This window comes from Strix uralensis, chromosome 5 (genome assembly GCF_047716275.1).
Source record: "Strix uralensis isolate ZFMK-TIS-50842 chromosome 5, bStrUra1, whole genome shotgun sequence".
NCBI lineage: Eukaryota > Metazoa > Chordata > Aves > Strigiformes > Strigidae > Strix > Strix uralensis.
In genome coordinates this window covers 77,077,685-77,098,994 of record NC_133976.1, presented here as the reverse complement: position 1 = coordinate 77,098,994, position 21,310 = coordinate 77,077,685, and the positions used below count along the sequence as shown (strand labels likewise).

General features: G+C 49.7%; 1 protein-coding gene across 4 annotated transcripts in view; it reads right to left on the bottom strand.

Moving 5' to 3' along the window:
- Positions 1 to 3,296: 3,296 nt before the first annotated feature.
- DENND2A (DENN domain containing 2A) overlaps positions 3,297 to 21,310 on the bottom strand; it is a 61,534-nt gene continuing 43,520 nt past the window's right edge. For all 4 annotated transcript variants that reach the window (XM_074871807.1, XM_074871810.1, XM_074871809.1 and 1 more), the window contains exons 12-20: positions 20,633 to 20,710; positions 20,018 to 20,158; positions 17,754 to 17,902; positions 9,275 to 9,452; positions 8,419 to 8,460; positions 6,939 to 7,056; positions 6,050 to 6,289; positions 4,918 to 5,004; positions 3,297 to 4,021 (exon numbers count right to left, since the gene is read on the bottom strand). In XM_074871807.1, the coding sequence (XP_074727908.1) occupies positions 3,990 to 4,021; positions 4,918 to 5,004; positions 6,050 to 6,289; positions 6,939 to 7,056; positions 8,419 to 8,460; positions 9,275 to 9,452; positions 17,754 to 17,902; positions 20,018 to 20,158; positions 20,633 to 20,710 (1,065 nt within the window). In that variant the 3' untranslated portion in view covers positions 3,297 to 3,989. The remainder of the gene's footprint in view (positions 4,022 to 4,917; positions 5,005 to 6,049; positions 6,290 to 6,938; positions 7,057 to 8,418; positions 8,461 to 9,274; positions 9,453 to 17,753; positions 17,903 to 20,017; positions 20,159 to 20,632; positions 20,711 to 21,310) is intronic.

Here is a 21,310-nt window from a genome sequence, read left to right as displayed (position 1 = left end):
AAGCAGTAACGAGCTGCCACTGAAACTGCTTCCTTGGGCCCTGAGTTTGGGCTCCCTGCATGAAGCTGCTGCTCTATAGCCTGGTGAGCAGCTCCTCCTGCTACTGCAGGTTTTACTGCATTATTTTACCATTTTAAATGGTAAAATAATGCAGCAGATGCTCATCCCATTATATCATATAATCTTCTGCAACTTGGCTTTGCTTTCTACGGAGAGCCTCTCTGTCCTGCCTATCTGGGGGAGATGAAGAATCACTTTCAAGCTCATTTCACCCCCAGGCATTGCACCACTGTCAGTTTGAGTGTGCCAACAGCCCCCAGCAAATGCAGTCCTGGAGCTGAGCAGTTCATGTAGCCCCAAAATGACTGACTAACCAGCTGCGGGGCAGGCACACGCCAGAAGGAAACCTAATTTTATGAGAGGCTGTTCTCGAGCAGCCCAAGTCTGTGCAGAAAGTATCTCTTTGAGCCTGTGTATGGCACAGGGTCCTCAGGGCTGGGGCTCTCAGTGGCACGAGCACAGAGCAATGACACGGCTGTGACTCGGAGGGGGTCCCAGGCAAGGCTGGCTGCGGTCACCGCGGCCACCACTCTGCCTCCCTCCATTCGCAGCACTCCTGCCATGACATCCAGTCCCGGCGCTGCCAGAAGCCCTCTGACTGCGGCGGCTGCCTGGGGCTCTACACCTGCAAGCTGCCCGCCGGCACCTGCGACCTGAAAGCCGTCTCCAGGCAGAGAGGTAGGTTGCAAGCCCCCTGGCCGCCAGCACCCGGGACCCCCACACGCAACCACCTGCAGGCACAGCCCTTCAGCTACACCCCTCCAAATCCAAATCAGATCTACCCTGTGCAGGGCAAGGTCTCATCTCTCGACTGCACAGGGCGCTCTGTCTGTCCTGCCGGAACTGGCCACCATCGGTGGTGAAAGAACAACTACATGGTGAATGGAACATTCCCGTAAGTTTTTGTAAGAGCTGGGATTTGCCCATTGCCCTGAGCTCTCGCGGGACGCCAACAGCCTGTGTGGGGAAGCCAAGGAGGGGTACGGAGCTTGGGGTTTAGCCAGTGGCCTGGGAGTCAGCAAGTGCAGCTCTCCCAGGCATCACGGGCCCTGCAGAGCTGCCCGCGTCGGTGTGTGTGGGCTGCTTAATTAACCAGGGACCGGCAGGGAGCAGAGATCGTGGCTTTTAATGTTTAACCTCGCAGAGCGAGTGTCCTGGTTCTCTAGTATCTTTTGGTAAATCCAGACTGCCCCGGGACTGGCCTCTTGCCTTAGCATGTTTGTCTACACCCATGTACACACAGTCATGGAGGAGAAACTTATCCAAGGCTACTAAACACGTGGACACCAGCTCTGCTGTGGGAAACCCTTGGTTGTGGGACATACAGGAGGCCAGTATAACGTTCTGGGTATATATAGTATATACAGTGTGTATGTTTATAGTATACAGGGCGTTCCCAATATGTGTGGTCTGTTCACAGTCTTCTCTAGGCAGCTGCTGTTGGCCGCCTCCAGGGAAGGGCACGTGGACCCACAGTCAGACCCAGCACAGCCCATCTTACGGCTTTTCTTTGCAGGTGGGTTCCTCCAAAGCATCCAGAGGCCTGAGGGACGCGGGGTCCTGCTCATCCCGGAGAAACGCAGCTCAGTGTGAAGCTGGAGAGGCTGACCTGCAGCTGGAGACCAACGCTCTCCATCTGAGTTTCATTTTAAATCCTTAATGGCACAGCTATACGTGTTTCTTTCATTGCACTTCTCACTGCTGCTTTTTAACACACCCCTTGGATTTTGTACGCTATGTAGGCTTGATTCCCGCCTTCCTGAGAGCTGCCAATGAACACACTGAGTGGCCACAGAGCCCTGTGCTGGCAGAGTCCCCTTGGAGCCCCCAAATGAGACAAATGGGGCTATTTCACAACCCTTTTTAATTTGAGCTATAAGGATATTGCAGTAAAAGCTGCCAGTATCTTGGCATGCTCACACACAAGTTCAGGCTGAGCTAAGGAGCCTGTGAGCATCAGGCATCCCAGGAAACCCTCCCAGCTCCTTACCACAGCTCCCGCCAAGGACAGCAAAGTCTCATGCTGTTGAAAATGCTCCTTGAGAAGGGGAACACAGAACCCCTGGGCTTGGCAGTGGGGAACCATGTAGGACACTTGCCTCTGGAAGCCTGAGCAGAGCCACAATCAGCTTCATTTAGCACCCCACAAAGCTTTGCAGGCATCCTGGCTGCCTTTGCATGTGTGGGTGCATCCCAGCTTTGCAAAACCTCATTTTGCTACTGTTAAAAACACCTTTTAAAAAGAGAACCAAACCACAGCATTTGATTCACCTTGAACTCCACTGCAGTTTCCTTTGGTGGGCCACCACTGCCTCCTGTGACAAGCTAAGCTTTAAGTAGTGCCAGTTTTGCTCAGCCCCGCACACCCCTCACCTGGTCACGCCTGTGGGATCCTGACCCTGGGGAGGGGGTGTGGTGGTGGTGGAGATAAATGCTGCTGGCTTCTCTGACCCCCTCTACCGCTCCTTCAACCGTCCCACACCCGAGCTGGGGAGTGTAGAGCTGCAGGTGCTGCCGACCTGCCCCCTGCCCGGCAGGGCCCTGCTGCTGTCTGGCATTTACAGTGCTCCTCACCACAGAGAGGTTGAGGTGGGAAGGGACCTCTGGTAACCACACACAGCTCTCACCCTGCAACCCCCCCAGGAGCTGGGGAAGAGACTTCCCTTCAGGCTCTAGCAGAGCTACCCCCGGCTTTCCTCTCTGAAGAGCAGAGGAGACCCAAGGATGCTCCAGCTGCTCTTGACTGCCCTTAAAAACAGTGCAAGGTAAATGGCTTTTGCACCAGCTGGCAAAGAGCCCTCACACCCCCCCAACCTCCACGCACCCCCCTGACACCTCCCTACCTCTCCTCCTGACACAAACAGACAGAGGAGAGGCGAGAGGTCCCACCTCCTCCCCAGCCAGGAGCTCAGAGGGCAGCAGCAGGCACTCTCCCCTTGCCTGCTTCCTACCACGTTCCCTGGCAGCAACACCCCAGATGGGAGAGGAGAGCCTGTCTGACCAAGACGCAGGTCTCCCAGGTGAGACCCTGCAGGTGAGTTCCATTTTGGGCTTCCCCTGCAAGCAGCCAGATGAGGGAACGAGGCCACTCAGGCTGTGAGGCTCACGAAGGAGCCGAGGGCTCGGCCAAGCCGAGGGCTCAGCTGCTAGACATCCTCTCCAGCTCCCGCGCAGCATGAGGCGGGCTGGTGGGCAGACACAGCTTGTCCCCCTTCCCAAAACACCAAGGGTCCACATGCCTTTTTACACCACTCGCTTTTAATTACACTGCATAAGGAAAGGCCTCTCCTTGTGCCAGGACCCCCTGGCACAGCCACCTGGGGAGCTGGCTGGCCCATCAAGTCCTCAGTAGGTTTAGTGGTTCCCCCTCACCCTTCTCCCTTGCTTGGAAGCTCCTCCTGGTCAGTCCAAATCATCCCTGCAGCCCTCAGTGTTCTCACTTTGCAGAGACCTATTTCCATACATCTTTGTTCTTCCCCTCCTCCGTGCCTGAGCTTTGCCTGCTCAGTCCTGTGGGAGTCCCGCTTTGGCCCCTGCAGCACCAGGCAGAGAGGAGGCAGGGCAAGAGTCATCGGTTAATAATTGTTCTAACCCTGATATAAATAGAAAAATACAACAAAACAAAGAATTGACTAGCTAAGAGATCCAATCCGCTGGGATGCCTGCAACGTGCTAGTGCAGAGTTCAGAGAGTGCTTGGTCCAGTGCATGGTACTGTAGATATCCAGAAACCTGTCCCGGCAGCCCCGCAGTCATCAAATCTTCTTGTGGCACCACACGTCTGCGTGAGCGCGGCCCAGCCGTGGTCAGCTCGCCCAAGGCTGTTGGCTTCTGGGAGCAGGCTGAATGGGAACGGTTGATAATAGTCTGATTTATTGCTGTTAAATGGTAAAGCCATTCTCTTCTGTGGTACGAGGATGTGCTTTGCTCTTACTTTTTGTGGAGGAATTTCATTTTGCTACCTGGAGAGACAGAGAAAGGAAAACAGACTCCCCACAGTGACAGGCAAAACAAAGGTCATTCCTCACCACCACCGGGCTGTGCAGAGAATCGCCCCTGCTGCCAGCCCCGCGCCCTTATCCACAGCCACCTGCCCTGCAAAGCTGGAAGCGGGTGCCTACAGAGCCACAGCTCTGCCCTCCCTCTGGGAGCAGTGAGGCAGACCAGGACCCCAAAAGCCCCCAGGCACACCCTGCAGAGCCCATTTGCCCATTGGTCCTGGAAGGTGAACATATTACTCGGCTCACCTGGCCAGAGTGTGTGTGGGTAAGAGGCAGGGCACACCCGCCCCACAGATACTGCTGCTTTTAAATGGCCAAAAAAAGACAAAAGGGCCAGGGATGCGATCTGAACAGATCAAACTCTCTTAGCCATGGTGTCCAATGAGTTATCAAGGACTTCTCACCTCAGTCTGGAGCTCTTGTCTAGCTCCCCTTACAGTGGAAAATGGGTTCCACCTTAGGATACCCCTGGGCAATTCCCACTGCTGATTCCTAAGGGCAAACCTGAAGGCAATGGAGACGGTCACTCCGCGCCTCAGGACCTGCATCCACCACCCCCAAGTCACTGGTTGCTCCATTGCCTCCTCAGACCCACACATCTCCTTTGGAAGACTCAGACACAGCTCATGGACCAATTTTTGGCTCTTCACCAGCCTCCAGTCAAGCGGCAGATCAGGGGCAGAGCCAACAGTGTGCCAACAGGCACTGATCACTCAAGGCTCAGACTGCTCTGCAGGAAGCCACACGCAGTCACTAGCAGAACCCTGCCACCCTTCAGCAGCTTCTCTTCTGCCAAACCTGAAAGCAACAAGGTGGCCAAGCCTCCTGAGAAGACAAGGGTTTTGCTGATTCCTTACCTAGGCCTTTCAGGAACCTATTGACTCCACTCTGCTCCCCACTGGGAAGTGTTTCCAGGTACTCCTGAGCCCGTACCTCAAACAGACCTGCAGAAAGAAAGAAGTCAACAACTTCTATTTTGCTTCCCTATAAATAAAAGAAAGAACGTCCACCTAAAAGCATACTGTCCCAGCTTACCGAGAGGGAACAACTCTCCCCACCTCCTCCACCAGCTCAGCCCGGATCTGGGACAGGAGCTTTGGTCTGCTTCCTTGCTTCCCATGGCAAGGCTGACTGAGCTTTTGTACCTCACACAGGGAGAGACAAAATCTCTGCTCATTCTGCTACGAATGAGGCTAAGTCCAGAGAGTGAGATCATCTGGGGAATCATGACGCGGGATTGACCACGCTGCAAAACCTCTTCTCCTCAGCCACCTATTCAAGTGTCCACTACTCATTAGTGCTTGGAAGGAAGCTGCTAAACCAGCACCAAGCAGCAGCAGGGATGAGAAACTGCAGCTACCAGTAGAGTCCTCGGGACTGGGGGATAACACAAGTGAAACAACAGAAGCAGCTCTGGGAAGGACACGAGCATCCATATTTTCTATTAGCCGAAACATCCATAACCAATCCAGCCAGTTCTTCCTCTAGACATGGGGAGGGGACATGAGGGACTGCAAGAATAAACGTCATTCCAGCAGTGTACCCCTTCTGTGATGGTCCTGAAGGGAATTCAATGTGGAATGGAAGAGGCACACACATGGAGGATACTGCTTGTCCCTTACTGCAGCGGTGAAGGGTGCGCCTGTAACCCCAACCACAAGAAACGATCAGATCAAGCACACAAACCCCTACTTCCCAGCAGCTGGTCCCCATGCACTGTGCAAACACTATGTCTCCCCACACTCCTGGGAGGCGATGCTCCCTTTTGGGAAGATAAGGAAACAGGGACAAAAAAATCCCCAAGTGACTTCTTGAATTCCACGCAGGGGTGTTAGAACAAACCACCTCGCTCCCGGTGTCCCTGCACAGACACTGCAGCCTCCAGCCATGGTGCCGGGGATGGAGCTGGCAGCTGGTGAGCATTTCCCAGCTCTCGCAGGAGCAACAGCAGAATTTCCACAACAGCAGAGCCCAGGAAGAGCCTCTCACCTCTGACCCCCTGCTTCCGCAGTTCCCGCTCCTGAATGAAGCCCCCGAACATCTGTGTCTCCATGAAGACCTCCAGGAAGCGTCGGAGGCTCTTGGAGGAGACGGACTTGCGGAAAGCCTCACGCTGCAGGGTCCGCTCCTCTCGCTCAGTGGGGGTCAGGAAGAGGGAGTAGTGGCCCACAATCTCCACAAAGAAACGGACAAAGGCCTCAGACACCACCTCGTTCAAAGGGCTGGTCTCTAAGGGGAAAACAAAGAGGCAGTGGTGAGGGCGGTACTGTAAGGATGTGCTAGGAAAAGCCCTGGGAACAAACTCCTGGCTTTTTTCAGATCCAGCCTGAGCAGAAAAAGCTGCTCAAGAGAGACAGCGTCCTAGGAAGTGCTTACCATGGAAGAGGACTGGGCTGATACTACTTTGAAAGCCACCAAGCTTTGTTTTGGCTCCCCTGCAAGCAGGAGATGCCCATACTGCTCCCTAAAGAGCTGTCTCAGCCCAGTTGCCTGTGAGCCCCACAGCTGCCTCCAAGACTGCAGCTCTGCGGGTGGACTGTCCCCTGGAGGAGCCTGCATCACTCACACAGTCAGCAGCAGAGACAGGCCTGTGGGATCTGCGCCCCACCCCCTCCTCAGAAAAGGAGTGCAAGTGTTCCCTGGAGCCGTAAAGCAAAGACCGACAGAGCCAGGAACGGGTAAGTACTGTTTCTCTTCACACAAAGAGAACCGTCCCTGGTGCAATGGAATATTTAACACAGCTTCAACCCAAATCCTGACCTACCTTCAATTTCTGTGGTATTAAATTCAATACAAGCCTGGTTCTGCCCTAAGAAGCGATATGAGAAAAAGGGGCAGGAAAAAAAGTGGTTTTAAGGTGGAAGGCACCGTGCTTTACCCTGCTTGCCATTGACAGGGCCCTCCTCCTTGTCACTCGCCAGCTCATTCCTCTGCTCCAAAATGTGTTCTAGGGCGGCCTGCAGCTTGCGGGGCAGGATGGAGTCCTCATCTTCCATCTGTAAGACAGAGCCACCTCCTCAGGGCCTGGGGCCAGGACATGGCTGGCCCCTTCCCTTCTCCTCCCCAGCTCCTATCCTGTCCCCAGCACAGCAGGGGGAGCGCTAAAAACAAACTGTGAGGAGAGGGAAAAGGCGTAATATGCTTGGCACGTTCCCAGCACCTCCCCATGCAGGACTATCAAGAAGCTCAGGAGAATGAAGAAAGGGGGTGTCTTTTCCCAAATATTCCTCTATTCTGGAAGAATTTCAGTTGTCCTACCCAGGAGGCTACCAGGCAGGGCTCACCTGTGGCCCCACCGTCCGCCTGCGAGCACTGGCGCCACCACAAAGAGGACGTATCTGAACAATGCTGGCGAGCCGCCAGGTGAGCACAACTCCCTGCTCAGCTCTGCTCAGGCACCGATCGTGTTACAGAGGCGTAACGAGTTCCCGTAGAGCAACGAAGCCAAGGAACTGCCGGTGACTGTGTGCGAGCTCCTACCAGCCCTGGCTCAGACAGCGTAAACCTCCAAAAGAGAGGTGCAAGGTAAAGCATATCCCAGGCAGCTGGCAAGCGAGAACGGCACGGAAGGAGTGGCCTTCACCCACACACGACTCCCTGCAGCAGGAGGTGCACTCGTCCCATCCTACCCACAGGCCAGGCCTGAGGCACGGCAGAGACCGATGCAGCCAGCACTCACTGCTCAGCAATTTGCCACAGAGCTCTGGGGCAAAACTAGCTTCCCTGGCCAGGAGCATGTTCACTCATCTATCCTCTTCCCTTCGGTATCCCGCTCCTCCTCTCCACAACAAAGGGAAGTAAAAGTCAGCAGGCAATCTCATCTGCTGACATAGCGGCTCCCGCGTGCTGGCTTCCTACTTGTGACCCATCCAGTGCGAGGACTGGAATGAGGAGCCACAAGCTCCTCAGGCAGGAAGGATTTGAAGAAATCATCAAGGCTCCCTTGCCCACTCAGGGCCGGGTATGCGACAGGAGATGGACTGACAGACACAGGCTGGAAGAGCCCGCGCTGCTCCCCAGCAGACAGTGCTGAGCCCAGGCTGTCCAGCTCTGCTCTCAGCCTTACAGGGTGCCACTTAAGGACCCACATTGCCCAAGTGCCACTGTTTCCCCTCTTTAAAAAAAAGCAGAGAGAGAGATTATACACAATGATTTGGTCCTCAACAGCTGTGGTTTGGGATGCTGATATTACGTATGTACACAGCAACCCCTATAACATTGCCAACCACAAAGCCTGCCTCAGTTTGCCTGGGGAGTAAGCAATCCATGCAGCCAGGCAGGTCAGCAAACGAAGATGGAGACAAGGTGTGGTGGAAAAGTGGGAGGAAAGATGAAGGATACGAAATAGCTCAGCTCACCTGTCTCAGAAACCGGTTATTTACAAGGTCAACAACGAGGACCTAAGAATGAAAGAGCAAGAATAAAAAGGGGACATTGTTATTTCCCTCATCAGAGTTTATCTTAATCGTAACTGTTCTGGAAGAAATACTTTGGCGCTGCCCCTGCTCCTCCTACCCACCACCGCAGCTGGAGGAGGCACGCAGCAGGAGCCAAGAGCGGAGCCCTTGTTGCGGCTTTCTAACGACGTCGCCGCAAACCACAGAACAGCTTGGATAGCAGGAGGCTGCGCTCCAAGCCCAGCCCATCACTCCTCACCACCATGTTGGGCTCGGAGCTCCATCTTTTGTCCCTATGTGCTGCACCGCTGTCCTCTGGGTGGGCAGAGAGGGAAATGCCTCCCCAACCATGTTCAGCCTTGTTGCGTTCACTCTTGTGCACCATGAATCTGGTTCTTAATTATTTAGTGCTTTCACTAGTCACCTGTGTTAATTAGAGGGACAGCTATCCTGGCCGATTTGTAGCAATCATACCAATCCTGGCAGACTTTGTGCTCAGCCCCTAGACAGCACTATGCAGAAAACAATGGAAACTTTAATAAAATCATCTCCTACCCGCAGCAGTGTCACGGTGGGAGATCCCAGCCCCCTGCCTTCCCAAGCTGCGGACAAGGCAGAGAGCAGACCTCTGCCTCCCCGGGGGATGTCTGCCTCCTCTCTCACCCCACGCTTGCAGGACCCAGAGGACGAGAGCTCAGCTCCTTCACGCCGACAGATGCCAAGGCAGACTCTCAAGAGCAGCCTTTCTGAGACAGAAGACAACTGAGCCCACGGGAAGCAAGCAGGAGCAAGGCCACAGTGCAGGCGCATGGCTCACCTCCTCCACTGGGAGCTCCTTCAGGCGGGGCAGGGAGCTGGAGAGTAGGCCGATGAGGAAGGGAGTGGGCGAGCACACGATGTCGATCATGGAAGGTGGCAGCACGGGGATGTAGGTGTGCTGCCAGGTGAAGGGGTACAGCAGGGCCACCGTGGCGTGGCAGCACTTGGAGAGAGTGCTGGAACATAAAACACAACCAATGGCAACAGTTGGTCAGTCAGGAGATGAGTGGTGCTTCCTAGAAATCAGGGCTCTTTCAATTGTTCCCTGATTGATCTCTGTAATTACTAGGGGCTTTCCCAGATTTCTGACCCCATTTTTCAGCTTCAGGAGCAATAACTTGAGGTAGGAGCCCAGGTTATAAAAGATGATTCCTGTGACAAGAGATGGCTCCCACTGAATCCAGCATCTGCTATTCCAGTGCCCTGATGGGAAAGACCAGACAGACACGGGGTCTTCCATGCCACTGCCTTTCATTAGAGAAAGGAGCTTATTTTCCCACAGCATGCCTCTGTGCCTGTTCCCATAGGAAAGCCACAGGTCGGAATGCACAGTGACTGTACCATCCAGCACAGAGAGCACACAGCTGTGGGATGCAGAAGATGGCTCCACCACTACAGCAGCTATCTGTTGGGCTGCACTGTGGCCCACTTACCTGCTGGCCATACTCCTGGCCTTGGCAACGCAGCTGGATGGCCTGCTTGGACCCTCTGGCAAAGCCCTGGGCACAACCTGCAGCCACAAGGTCCCCAGGTGTTCCTGCAGGTTGTTCTAGCCATGGTCCACCCCTGCCTCTTGGCTTGCTACTTGTGCAGCATATACACTTCGCCTTTGGGCAACCCTTAGCAGGAGTAATTGCATGGCAATGGCATGCTTTTCGATTGGTCCCAATCATACCGATAGCTCCTAGCAGCCACGCCAGAGCACGGGGGAAGGAGGAAGGCAGCGGTCTCCAGCCAAGGCTATCCAGGCATCCCAGAACCTCTGGAGCCTGCCAAGGCTACTCAGAATCATGGGAGGGTGAAATCCCAGGAGGGGAGCACAAGGCCAGCCTCTGTAGGCAGCCACCTACAGCTCACGGGACTGCCACCTTCCTTCTTTCCCCTTCAAATGCCACCAGTGGCTCAGCTGTAAGCACCTTTGCTGACAACTTCCAAAAGGATCCATCCAGAAACCCCATCAGCTCTCTGTCAGGAAGCAGGCAGGGTCTGCAGGCAGACACAGCAGAGCTCGCTGCAGGGCAGCAGTTACTCAGCCGTTCTGGGTCTGGAAGCATTTGTATGCATCAAGGGAGGGGGAAGGCTCGCCACTATAAACCCTGTATATAACGTCATTTTGTTTTACTAGCATCCAGGTCTTGAAAGGCTGGAGGAGGGGAGGGAGCCTGGTGAGGCCAGGAGGAGTCACGTCGCTGAGGAAGGACGCCCAGCTGGCTCCTGTTAAACTCCACGGGGGAATTTACACTCAGCAACCCGGATCTGGCAGTTTATTGCTGACTTGAGAGGGAAGGGGTTTGATGGGTGTGGACTCTCCAGCTCGCTCTGCAAAAGTGAAGCCTGCTTTCCCTCCCCCCCCACTCCAGCTAAGTCTGGTGGATTTGAATCCCTGTGCTGTAACGCTAACACACGCTGAGCAGAGTAACGTGGCTGGGCTACAGCTGGCTGGCTTTCATCAGATAAGTTCAGTTTAGCAGAACACAATTGTGGTTGCTGGGACATCAGTGTGACCGTATGAAGTAATCAGGCAGTAAACATTGTTAAACGCATGATGCTTTTTGGAGATAAGTAAATCCCAGCGGAGAGGCTGGAATCTGCTTAATGTGAGAATTTTATCTAGGACTGCAACAGGTAGGGAATGGGCACTTGGGAGGGACGCCTGGGACATGTGCACTGGGAAGGTCTCTTCACAAAATGGAGAGAGTTTCCTCTGTGCTCCCAGAGGCTTGTCTTTTCTTAAGGGGATACTCTATAAAAAAAAAGAGGAGGACCCTTCAAAGGCTGTGTCACAGACTGGTAGCTTTAAGCCTTTAAATGGGAAAAACCCCTCAGTTCCACATCCTTGTTTAGGAAGGTCTTAGAGTATCCCCCTCCCTTCTCCACATTCATTCCTGCTGGCTGCCCCTGTCCCTGCTCTCAAGCTGTGCCTGCCCTCATCAGGAAGCCCATGTCTTGCTGGGTCTACCACACACACAAAATAGACAATGAATCTGAAGCAAAATGAAAACAATGAGAGAACACAGAGCTAGTAAGAAACAGGAACACTTACACACACACACACACACACACACACAAAACCACCTAGAAGAAATGTGGTAACAATATCAAAGTATATTATTTTTCTTGTATCCTTCACACAAGCTAATCTTGAAAGGAACTGCAACAAAAGTGAATGTGCCATCTTAGAAGTACAGTCCAAGGTAATGAGATCCCTTAAAAACTGTCCTCTTCAAGGCTGTGCTATTTGTACATTTCAGGCCATGTTACCAGATGCAAAAACAGGGACTTCTCTTCCCCTCCATTACTGCAGAGCATATTTTCCACTCCTCAATTTCTGACTGATAATACCCCCACAGTAGTAACAGCAGCAGCATCATGACAAAAGCTGAAAGGAGGAGCGCAGCACTGTGGCATTACTCTTAGACTACCACCACCGGACTTCCTCTCCTTCGAGAAGAGGTTGAATGTGGAAGTGTCAGAAGTTTCACCTTCGTCACAAATCCTCCATCTTGAAGGCTCATTCAACTTACCTGCCTAAAGGTGGGAACTGACTTTATAGACAGCACTTGAAAACCAATGGAAAAAGATCTCTGTGATTCCAGGTAGCTCCTCAGAGTGAGCAGCTGAAGTACATAGTTATTTATGGCATGGTGAGATATTATGGCATGCTGTCTCCTACTATATTTATGGTGGCTTGTTCTTCCCTCAACCCTGCTCTCAAGTCCCAGCGAGTACACATGGTACGTGAGAGATTAAGTGGGAGGAAAGATGGCTCAGGTCCAGTTAGTGGAAGTCACAGACAGAGCTGTGTAAGTCTGAAATTGTATGCACCACACAGTGGGAAGTAAAGATAGCTTCCCCCTTCCACCCTTCCATCTGTGAATGTCTCATCGCCTCCAGGATGAATCCTAGCGATCTCTGCTCTGAAACATTCCTCACTGTGGAAGACATTTTCAGGGAGCAATACTGATACGGTTGAGGTCTGCGAGCCTCCTTTGAAGGCAGAGCAGTTCAGAGATGGACACAGAGGGGGTAACACTGAGGTGTCTCTTCCACATGTGATTCAGTCAGACTTGCTCTGCAGATAGTCTCAGGGAGCTGCAGCTTGCCAGGAGCCCAGCAGAACCTCTGTCCTGTGGAATGACTCAAGCCTAAGCTCCCTCCTCCTCTTGCATACGGCACTGCGACAAGCACCGAGGGACTGCTGATTCACACCAGGGTTACTGAGCCTTGCAAAAGAATCCAGTATGATAAATTCCTTTTATGCCATCTGTGTATGTGTGCTCTTCAGCCAGCAGCGATGGGGGAGACGGCCCCAACTACACCACAGTCGTAGCCGTCTGTGTAGAAGGTGAATATGGCCACTGAAGTTCTGGGTGCTGCTCAAGCTGGATGCCTCTTTCTATGAGATGTGCACAGAATCAACCACAGTTGATGTGTGCAACACAACCAGAAGTTTAGTGCACTCTCATAGCACTATTTCAGTGTCAGTCAGCCCTTTGAGGGCTCTTATACCAAACAGGTAGCCAACGCCTTTGGGTAGCTACAGCCAGGGTCCCCACTGAAATTCTGATATCCCAGGATGCATGCACCATAACCATGATGCCAACTGCTGCCGTTGGAATAATACTGACCCAGGTGCTGTAGTTTGCTTGGTGCACCCCAGATGCCACCAGGAATGAAGAGATCTAGCCCACGTGATTGCAGTGTGCTCTGGGGAGTGCCATGCACTACCCTCAGGCTACAGAAGTTCAATGCCATTTGTTCAAATGGGACATAGATACCACTTTTTAAGGCTTTTGGTTTCAGCAGTAATCCTTAAAATACTGCAGGTCTTTCAAGCAGACTTTCAAGATCCTGAGCACGTTTTCATGGGTTCATTCAGCCTCCTGTAGGGAACATGGCTGAGCTGTATGTCTGATGTCCATTGCACAGAAGCTTGCAGGAGAGACTGAGATATCGCTAGTATAGAGGCTAAAAAGTACTGATGTACACAAAGAAGCATGTCAGATCCTTCCCTAAAGGGCTGATTTGGATACAGACTGACACACAGATCTCTCTGGCTGAGCATTCCCTTGGTCAGAACAATGATACTGCAGCAATTTGTGATATTTGTTTGCTCAAACAACAGGCCTTTCTACCACACAGCATCCTATGCAAAAACCTATCACACAGCATCCTGCAAAGCTGCTGCTTCTTCGTAGCCATCTGGAAATGAGGTGGCCAAAACAGAATCTGAACACAATAGCTGCAACTACACGGAAACTCTTCTTCCTCTCCTTGGAAAACTCGCTCCAAGACTAGCTTGACTTGCTCTAAAAAGACACCTTGACAAGTTGCAACAGGTTCTAAGGAAGGCTGCTGAGTTTGGTTGCTTTCATCCCAAACTTTGACTACAGGGTTTCCAGCTTTCTGCTCCAAAGGCAAGCACCTATGCTACAAAGCCCCCCAGGCTGAATCCCTCTTTGAATTTAGGATACTTCATGATTTCTGAAAAACACTATTGAATCAATCGGCCTTTTGGAATTCAATGCCAGGAAGCCCTTTGCTCCCTGCACTAACCAAACTGCTGAAAATATGCTGGCATTTGGCAATTTAAGACAGTTTGATTATGTGGCTTTTTCTTTTCTTTTTTATAAGCTCTGCTACAGTAGGGTTCATTTTACAAACACCTTCAGATTTCTGACACTGTGTCACATCTGGATTTACTTATGATGGATCGCAGATCTGGTTTACAACATTTAGCAGGCGCAGCAGCTTCCAAACGTTGCCCCGTGACTTCACGCAGCATTGCTGCAAATCCCACCAGGAGGATGCCAAGTTCCACGAGCTGTGGGGACCGTCACTGCCTCCCACTGACGTGGCAGGTTAGTGCAGGTGAAGAAGCGAGCGTTAAGACACTCTGAAGAAACAACGCTATTACCTGACATCCAAACTTCATCCTTGGGATTTCTTCTTCTCCCTAACCACAATACAAAAAGGAGAAACCTGGGAGGCTGGGATTCGCAGTCCCAGATTTGTTTTCATAGCACATGGAAAAGGTTTCTTTTTTGATGATTAATTACCTTTTACTGCGGATGACCACATTTAAAGTGTCTATTCTAATTCTTTCAGATCTGCCTTTGATAACAATGACCACTTTGTGTTGTTGAAACAGCTGTGGTTTCTGGCAGGGACAGAGGCAATTGCTCAAGTTAGTCAGATCCACAACAGGCTTTTGAGGAGATCTGGAAACAGGGTGCCTTGATTTTAAGCCTGTGTAAGTTTTCCTGATTTAAAAAAGCCCTCTGAATCTAACACATCTCCCCCTCAGGCCAATAAAAACTGCCCAGATCTAGGTACCTTCTGAAATCGGGCCACTCTTACTTGGAAGATGCCTTCTAAAAGGTTGGTCTACTGTGCCTTGAACTGTGTGCCAGGCAGCATCCCTTGGAAACCAGAGCAGCTCTCGTGTAGCAGCGCCTAACCCGTGCCATGGCCTCCACTGCCCCAGGACTAAAGTTTACAGTGGAGGAGTGAAGAAAAGCTAGGGGAGACTACACAGACCAACACAGTTTCAGCAAAGTCATTTTCCTGGGTTGCGAGGCAATGTATACTCCAGTTCCCATAGTGATAGAGGGGAAAAAAAAGAAAAACCCCACCCAAAAACTAATAAACCAAATTCTTTCCTTTTCCGCTGCCAAGCTTTGGATTGACAGGTCTTTAAAAGCACTCAATGTTCATTCTAAAGATGGAAAAGACAAAGTATTTCACTTGCTGTACACTTGTTAGATGCATTTTCTGGCTCAGCTTGAAAACATTTCACAGTTCACACAGAATTTGGCAAGAGACCTTTCAGCTTTCTTTTCCCACAGACTGATTTTATAGCAATTAAAAGATGTAAATAAATTGCATACATCATTTTCTCTGTCACTGACACCCAGACACACCTTTACACACATGTACAAATAGTTACTGATAGTGCCCACATAAAGAACTGCAAAGATGAATGATAAATGTAATTTATTATGCATCTTTCACCATGTCACCTGCACTCTCTCCATTAATCCATCTCAGATGGATTATTTCTAGCATTCCTAACCTCTGAGCAGTTTCCAACAGCTGCTTTAATAGTTTTTTTTTTCTTCTCTTAAGCTATTGCCAAAAAGTGTTTCTTTTCTTTCTTCTGAAATTGGCATTTTCATCCCTAAACTAAATACTACTTAATATTCATTTAGTTCAATGTGTTCCTGTCCCAGGAAAAGCGTCATCTGGACACAAGAACCTGTATCTATAATACCATCAGCTTTCAAAACATGGAATTTCCACCAACAAGCAGAAGAGACTGTTGACCTTACAGAAGGCTCACCAATCCAGTGCACTCAAGTCACTGGACTAGATTAAAATACAATAGTTTACTTACTTTTGAGGGTTATTTCCTTTGTTTTCTGTTTTTTCAAGCCTTTACAGTTCTTTGGAGTAATTTTCAAGTTTTTTGTCCACAAAAATTAGCAAGAGAAACTTCGTATTTTGTTACAGGAAAAGAAAAAGACTCTCCTGAAATTGCTCAGAGCAAGGTCTTCTCAGAAACATCAAATATCAGAAGTCTTTCAGAGAGCTGGCAAATCTACGGTAAACATTTGACTGTGAGCCCTGTGGTCTAACAGTCCCTGGATCTGTAAAATGTGACAATTCTTTTTTTCACAGGAAAAAGCTGTTTATGGTACATTCAGAGATTCTAGAAACTATGACTCTAGAGCTCTCTCCTGTTTGCTTTTACAGGCCTGGGCAGCTGGACTCATTCCTAAGGACCCTGGATATGCTGACAAAAGATAAAGGGGAAAAAACCCCACCAAAATCCATTGAAGTGCTTTGAATTAGAGATATTCTGTAATGCTCAGAAAACATGGTGGTGTGCTGTTATACAAAGACACGATAGGAAAAGATCTGGTAAATAAGGTTCATTCTAAAGTGATGCCTTAAAAAGGAAAAGTTTCCTACCATTTACTCTTACCACCCAGACCTCATGTCATGGGTCCTTACGAGGTTTTCTCAGAATGTAAAATCTGTCCTACGGGGGAGGAGAAAAACCTTTGAAAACAAAGCCTGTCACCGTAAATTATCACATAAATCATATATGCTACATAGAAATCTAGCATTTGGATGAATTCTCTCATTTTCAATGCAAGTCTGAATGCTTTGCATGAAATGTGTGGCTTAAGTATCCAGAATACTAAATATCTATGCATATACGTATCAGTGATTATAAAGAGGTAAATCTTCCCCTCTCTGACCCAAGGCAGCTGCCAAAAACTGCAAGCAGCCAGTGCTGCCTGGATGCTACAGCCTCCCTCTCTCCAGTCTTCCTGTGATGAGACTGCCTGAGGTCTGCCTGCAGAGAGCCCCAGATCCCTGCAGGATGAATTTTTCCCTTTACTTTCCTTAGAAGAGGCCTCCCCACTCTCTGCCCCAGCGCTCACTCCCAGAGCTGTAGCCTGCTGCCTGGAAGTTGTGAAAACAGACAGCTTAGGGGCATTGTACACTCCTGAAACCTGAGCGTGCTCCTAAGTGTCATTACTCATCCAGGCAGCTTTTCTTTCCCCAGCCTTGGCGAACTTTCCTCCCTGAATCCTCAAGCGCTTCAAGGGCTGGAGAGCTGCCAGCCACCAGCTGCACAAGATCTTAAAGAAACCAGGGCCCATTTTCATAATTTAGGAGAACAAACAAAAAAAATTCAAGAAAGCAAATTGAACAGATTCAAAATAGAAGAGGGAAGTCCTCTGTCTCATTCTCCCTCACTGCATCCTTTACCTTCATCTCTCACAAGAAAAAAGTCTTTAGGAACCAATATTAAAATACAAGCTGAAGATTTAAGAAGATTTTGTGACATCGGGAAACAACCCAGAAGGGATGGTAAACTCTGCCCGAGGCTTGATCCTTGGAAACTCCAGTGCAGCTCAGTGGGGAACACTGCAGCATCATGGAGTAAAAGGAGAGGTTTCATTTTTTTAGCACCAGGCCTCTGCTCTAAAACCATCTGGAGGAAAGGGAATTTGGTTCTCCTTAGGGACGAGATGCAGCATGCTTTTTGCAAGCTGCAAAGCAAAATTATGGTGCATGGCCTGAGTTCCCTACTCCTGGGAAATACAGCCCTACTCACATCAGATAAGAAGTTGGAAAAACGCAGAGAAGAAAAAAAGAACAAAGCAGAGAGATCAGTCACTGCAGTCTTCTCAGCCTCCCTTCCTCGTCAGCATTTTGTTTAAGGAAATGCAAGAGGGTACCTGAGCTTGTCCGCGATAAAGATCACCCTCCTTTCCAGAAGCAGGGAGGCAAAGACTCTGCTCAAATGCCGCACACTGAGGGATGTGAACAAGGACTCAAAATCAACATGCTCAAGCCTGGAGTCAAGAGGCCGCCGCAGCTCGATGACCTGTTGGAGAGAAAAACACCACAGGTCAGCTCTTGCTGGCAAGCAAGGACCCCACAGGTATTGTCACAGCTAACAAGCCTTACTGACTGTGCTGTGAACACTGCACAGTGTTAAGCCCTCAAACACAGTTCTCCAAAGACCTCCCAACAAATCCTTCTTCCAGATGAAGATGATCCAGAGTCCACTGCAATGGGCACAGCATGAGACCAACCACAAGTTCTCCCCACTGGACTGAGGACAGGGAGCTCTTCATAAGGAGGAAAACTAGTTTGTGTCCAGCGAGGAGTAGTTTCCAGCCTTTCTGGCATTCAAGCAGCAAAATGGCATGAAGCCTTTCAAATTTGCACTCTTACGGTTACGATTATTTTTTTTTTTTACCGCAAGAAGCTGGATGTCTAACCTACTGATTATAAATTTTCACTTACAGAAAAGAGCAGCTTGTGGGCATTTTCCTTCATTCACATCTACTTAAATAATTCCTGTCACAGCACCTCAGCACTTCATACTCCTTTCCTTATCTTAGACAGAGCTTATTTAACTTGTTCTTGAAAGCCTCCAACACCAGATAGTTCATAAATCCCACAAGAAAATTAGTTCTGAGCTACCCTAACCAACAGCAAGCCTGTAGCTGAAACATCTCAGTGGCAAATTACTTCATTTGTTGTCTTACGCTCAGTATACAACTCAGAGCAACCGGTCACCTTCCCCTCTGTAGGAAACTTCTGGTATACTGGAAGGTTATTGTCACGTGCCCTCCTTTGTCCTTTGTTTTCTGTATTAAGCAAACAGTTTTCTCAAGCTTTGCCTGTACTTTCTAAGCCACTTAGTAAGTGGAACTACTCTTCTGGGGTGTTCTCCTAGTGTTTGCATTTTTTGGAAAATGATATTCTAAATAAATTTCCACCAATGCTGAAAAACAGAGAAAAAGCTTTTATTTATTATTCATCCCTTCACCTTCCACAATTTGTCTAAATAATACCATGCTGCTACTTCTGCTCACTTTATGGCCCACTATACCGCCAGATCCTTTTCTGAGGTACTGTTGCTCACTCAGTTACTTCCATGTTGTATTAGACTGCTCATTTCTTCTTCCCAGCATTTTGCTCCTGTCCATATTGAATTTCAGACCAAATCTTCATTTTAGCAAGGTCATTTCAAAGTTTAATCCCTTACTCTCCAAAGTGCCTGCAACCCACCCCAATGCCGTCATCTATCCATTGTGTAAATGTGGGGTTTATGCCATCAACCAGATAATTAATGAACATTAAGGATCCTAGAAACAAAACAGCCCAAACATTCTCACAGCCTGACAGCACGCCACTGGGACTCTACTCCTCGAGTGCAGATTTTTAACCAGCTATGCATGTGCTCTGCAGGAATTTCATTTAGTTTGGACTTTCTCAGTTTAGCTGAGGAGAATGTAATCATATAGTGACATGCTGAAAGCCCTCAGACACAACCTTTAGCAGTGTGCTCACTTTCCTCTCTCTCACATTCAATTTGGCTTCCTCAAACCTCTCAGAGTCCTTCAACAGTTCTGCACTCTTAAAACTCTCACACTGTCCTCACACCACACTGTGGGAGATGCAACATGTACCCTCACCTCCATGCTGTGAAAATGCCATTCTGAAAGGCTACAACATTGCCCTTGCGTGGTTTCAGGTACTTTTTGACCAGAACCCTGTGCCCTGTCCCACACAAACAGCACTTCTGTATTAAGGATGGTGGAGCACATGCTATGAATCCTGTCTTCAGGAAGTTAAGTGTGGGGGGACCTCGAGGAGATCCAAGGTCATGTGCTATGCAGCATGAGGTCCACCAGTCTGTGCCACTTGGCCTCAAGGCCATTGCCCCAATTAATTTTACCATATTAGCCCAGTTAACGTGTCCTCACCTTCACCTTTACCATACGATTTCTTTTTTGATGGTCACTGGAAAAGTCTCCATGCCATCCCCTCTGGGTCCCTTATTTTACTCCTTAGCTTCCCCCACCCCACAGCTGCCAAAAAATGTCCTTGAAGATCCCCAGTGCTATGTCACAGTCCCAACTTCCAGTCACCAGTCCTGCACCATTTGCTGGCCTAAGTGTCCCTCTCTCCAGAGTGGTGTCTTTACCTCGGTTCCTGAGCCTGGCAAGAAGTTCTTGACTGTAATTGTCCGGCCCAAAGCTGGGAAAGGTGCCTCCATGACACTCCTCATGAGAGGCTGCACCAAGGCTGGGGAAATGCCCCGTCTCTTCTCAACCTCATCCAAGATCTGAAATGAAGGCATGAAGACACAAAAACATGTAAATCAGGAGGAGGGAAGTGCACCAGCATCTATGGTCTCTCCTTAACCCAACATGGAGCCTTGAATCATAAGGAAGAAGGTAAAAGGTGCAACTGAATACCCTTTATTTCCTTCAGCAAGAGAAACCCAGCTCCAGTGAGGTCACTGGAAAGCTTACAATTTGCAAACTCCCCACCACCCTTGGAGTCAGGACTCCACCTTTTAATCTTTCAGTGCTTGTGTTCTAGTAGTTCTGCCGAAGGAAAAAGGCAACAGCTGACAATCTAGTTTTCTTCTTAACTGTGTTTTTGCTAGGTTCTGGAATTAGTATGTGGTTGCCTTGCCAACACTATTTCAAGCCCTTTCTTCAGCCATCAGCTTCCCTGATCCCCATTCCTCTGGTGCTGACCTCACTTTCAGGTCCCTCTTGGCCTACAGCACAAAGTCCCTCTCCCCCCTCACCTTAGAGAAGAGATTGAAGCATCCAAGGCGACTCACAATGCAGTAAACTTCTGGGAGGCGCTTCCCTTTCCCACTGGGCTTTCAAGACAAACACAAATACACACACAAAAATCACCAAGAAAATGTCAGTTATAACCAGTGCAAAGATAAGAGTGACAGGTCTCTTAGTTCTGCAGCTTGCTGGCTGTTCAGAAACCAGCAGACATTTGACAGCATGCTGCTGATGACAATACCTTAAGCCTGGCTCAAACCCTGGTACACTAGAAACAATGGGGAAAAATGGGCACAGTATGATCCCAATCTTCTTAAGTCAAATGACTGAGGGAGGGCAGACTGTTCTACAGAGAAAACTCTGAGCCTACAGGACCAGCACAGGTTGAGACAACGGTTTAGTAGCTATCTAAACCTAAGGGAGACAAACCCTATCTTCAGCTTAGTGATGAAAAAACAGTCCATGATCATAATGTTAAGCACTGGTATAAGAAAAACGTAAAAGAGCTGTGCCTGGAGTGGAGAATGGTACTCAGAGAGGCACTTTAGCACTGAGCAGAGCAGAAAAGAGCAAAGCTGCTCTGTTGCCTCTCTTTCTTTCCACACTGAAAGAGAAGAGCAGCAGCTTTCCACTTTCCAGAGCAGGTGCCAGTAACACCAACTCCACAGAAGGCTGCATCTCTAGGG